At 58.0% G+C, this 2,167-nt stretch overlaps 1 protein-coding gene across 2 annotated transcripts in view; it reads right to left on the bottom strand.

Annotated features, from left to right (window-relative positions):
• The window catches only part of CHRNA3 (cholinergic receptor nicotinic alpha 3 subunit), a 15,774-nt gene that overhangs the window by 7,539 nt on the left and 6,068 nt on the right, over positions 1–2,167 (bottom strand). Inside the window, exon 5 of one of the 2 annotated variants that reach the window (XM_011382785.2) lies at positions 242–1,253. In XM_011382785.2, the coding sequence (XP_011381087.1) occupies positions 242–1,253 (1,012 nt within the window). The remainder of the gene's footprint in view (positions 1–241; positions 1,254–2,167) is intronic. The other variant, XM_011382784.2, reaches the window with a different exon arrangement.

Below are 2,167 nucleotides of genomic sequence, written 5' to 3'. Positions count from 1 at the left end.
GGCTCAGTGGCTAATTTAGGGAACCAGATACTCACACGCGCTGTCACACTGTTTTACAGATGAAGGGGCAGGCTCGGAGAAGGGAGGCGATGTGTCCAGGGACGTGTAATGGAGGAACTGGTCTGAACGCTGGCCACTGGCTCCGGAGTCTCGTGTCCCACCCAGCCCTACGGCTTGCCCCACAGGATCCAGGACATGTTTGCTGAGTGAACGAGTAAGCGGCTTAGTAGCACGTCCTTACCTCTTTGGCTTCATTTTGTGCTTTCATATTTTCGGCAATGTACTTGACGCTTTGGATGGCTTCTTTGATTTCCGGTGACAGAGTAGAGAGGGACAGCATGGCGTCGACAGATTCGGAACTGGAGCTTCTCGTGAGGTTGGCACTGAAGTTTGAGATTTTCACCCTGCGGTGGTGGCAGTGGCCGCACGTCCCGTCTTGGCAGGGGTGGCCCTCCTTGCAGCCTTTGGGCTCCGTGCGGCCGAAGCAGCTCATGCTGGCAAGCTCGGCGCTGTGCAGGGGTCTTGGCCTCTGACCATCGCCCTCGCTGCTGGCCGGCCTGGTCATGAACATGATCCTAGGAAGCAAGTTCAAGAATACGGTCTTCACCCACGTGGGCATCGTGTGCGTGGTCGGGGTTCTGTAGTGCACGTTGAGTACAAAGACGGTGATGACGATGGACAAGGTGACAAAAATCATGGTGAACAGGAGGTACTCGCCAATCAGGGGGATGACCAGCGACGTGGAGGGGATGGTCTCGGTAATCACCAGGAGGAAGACGGTCAGGGAGAGGAGGACCGAGATGCAGAGCGTGACCTTCTCGCCGCAGTCGGACGGCAGGTAGAAGACGAGCACGGTGAGGCAGGAGATGAGCAGGCAGGGGATGATGAGGTTGACGGTGTAGAAGAGAGGCAGGCGCCGGATGTACAGCGAGTACGTGATGTCGGGGTAGATCTCCTCGCAGCAGTTGTACTTGATGTCGTGCTTGTAGCCCGGCGCCCGGATGATGGCCCACTCGCCGCTCTCCCAGTAGTCCTTGAGGTTCACGGAGGAGCCGATGAGCACCAGGTCGATCTTCGCCTTGTCGTAGGACCAGGACCCGAACTTCATGGTGCAGTTCTGGTAATCGAACGGGAAGTAGGTCACGTCGATTTTGCACGAGCTCTTAAAGATGGCCGGAGGGATCCAAGTCACTTCCCCTGTGTACTTGAGCAGCGCTTTGGTCTTGTCGTCCACCTGGAAATCCCCAACTGCACTGCGAAGACAAAGAGGGCGCGCGACGGCCCGCGGTCACTACCACCTGGTCGTCCCGTCCAGCTCGCACGCACCGGCAGGTAAACGGTCTGTAAAACCGCGGAATCCGAGAGCTCAGGGGCCGAGGCCCAAGACCCCTCCCCCCGCAGTGTGACACACGTGTGACCCCTGGGCGTGTCACAGTTCATCTCACAGCATACAGGGCCCGACTTGGTAGTGACCTAGACACCCTGCCGCCAGCGGGGGAAACTCTCCCCTGTAAGCAAGAAAATGGGGTGAAAGTCGTCACTGGGGATTTCTTACATGTCTGCATTCGAAGGCATTCGTGTCCTTTAAAAGAGGAAAACCGCCAAACTCGTGTGTCTGAGAGCTGAGAAAACTTACCAGCCCCAGCATTTAGGGATATCCTCGTGCTGTTGTCCCTATACAGGGACGTGTGAACACGGAAGGGACGTGTCCGCTGCATGTGTCCTCGCCAATCTCCGGCCTCCCACCCGCCGGGGCGTCTCCTGAGCAGGACGATCGTTACGTGTGCAGACTCGATGCCAAAGCCGGAGATGAGCTTACCTCGGGTGCCGGTGCTCATTTCTGCTATCTTCCAGGGATCCTGGTCACTGTGGCTGCTGCCCACAGAACCCCTGGCCGGTCTGCCTATATCAGAAGGCCTGTCTGCTGACTGGGGCGGTGTCAGCAGCCTGTCTCTGTCACCGGGAGGCAGGGAAGACGACCTGGCTGGGGACTGGGGTCTGACACAGCACTGGCCACGGAAAGGGCACTCGGTAAGTATTTGTTGACTGAATGAATGACCAGACAGTAAATGAAGATCTCACCCCGACGGGCTGCCCAAGAGATGGCTGGCAGCAAGGGACAGCAGAGGTGGGAGGGGTCTGAGCCAACGTGCTGCCGAACTGTGCG

The sequence above is a fragment of the Pteropus vampyrus genome, unplaced genomic scaffold (genome assembly GCF_000151845.1).
Source record: "Pteropus vampyrus isolate Shadow unplaced genomic scaffold, Pvam_2.0 Scaffold489, whole genome shotgun sequence".
Classification (NCBI taxonomy): Eukaryota; Metazoa; Chordata; class Mammalia; order Chiroptera; family Pteropodidae; genus Pteropus; species Pteropus vampyrus.
This window is presented reverse-complemented; position numbering and strand designations above follow the sequence as displayed.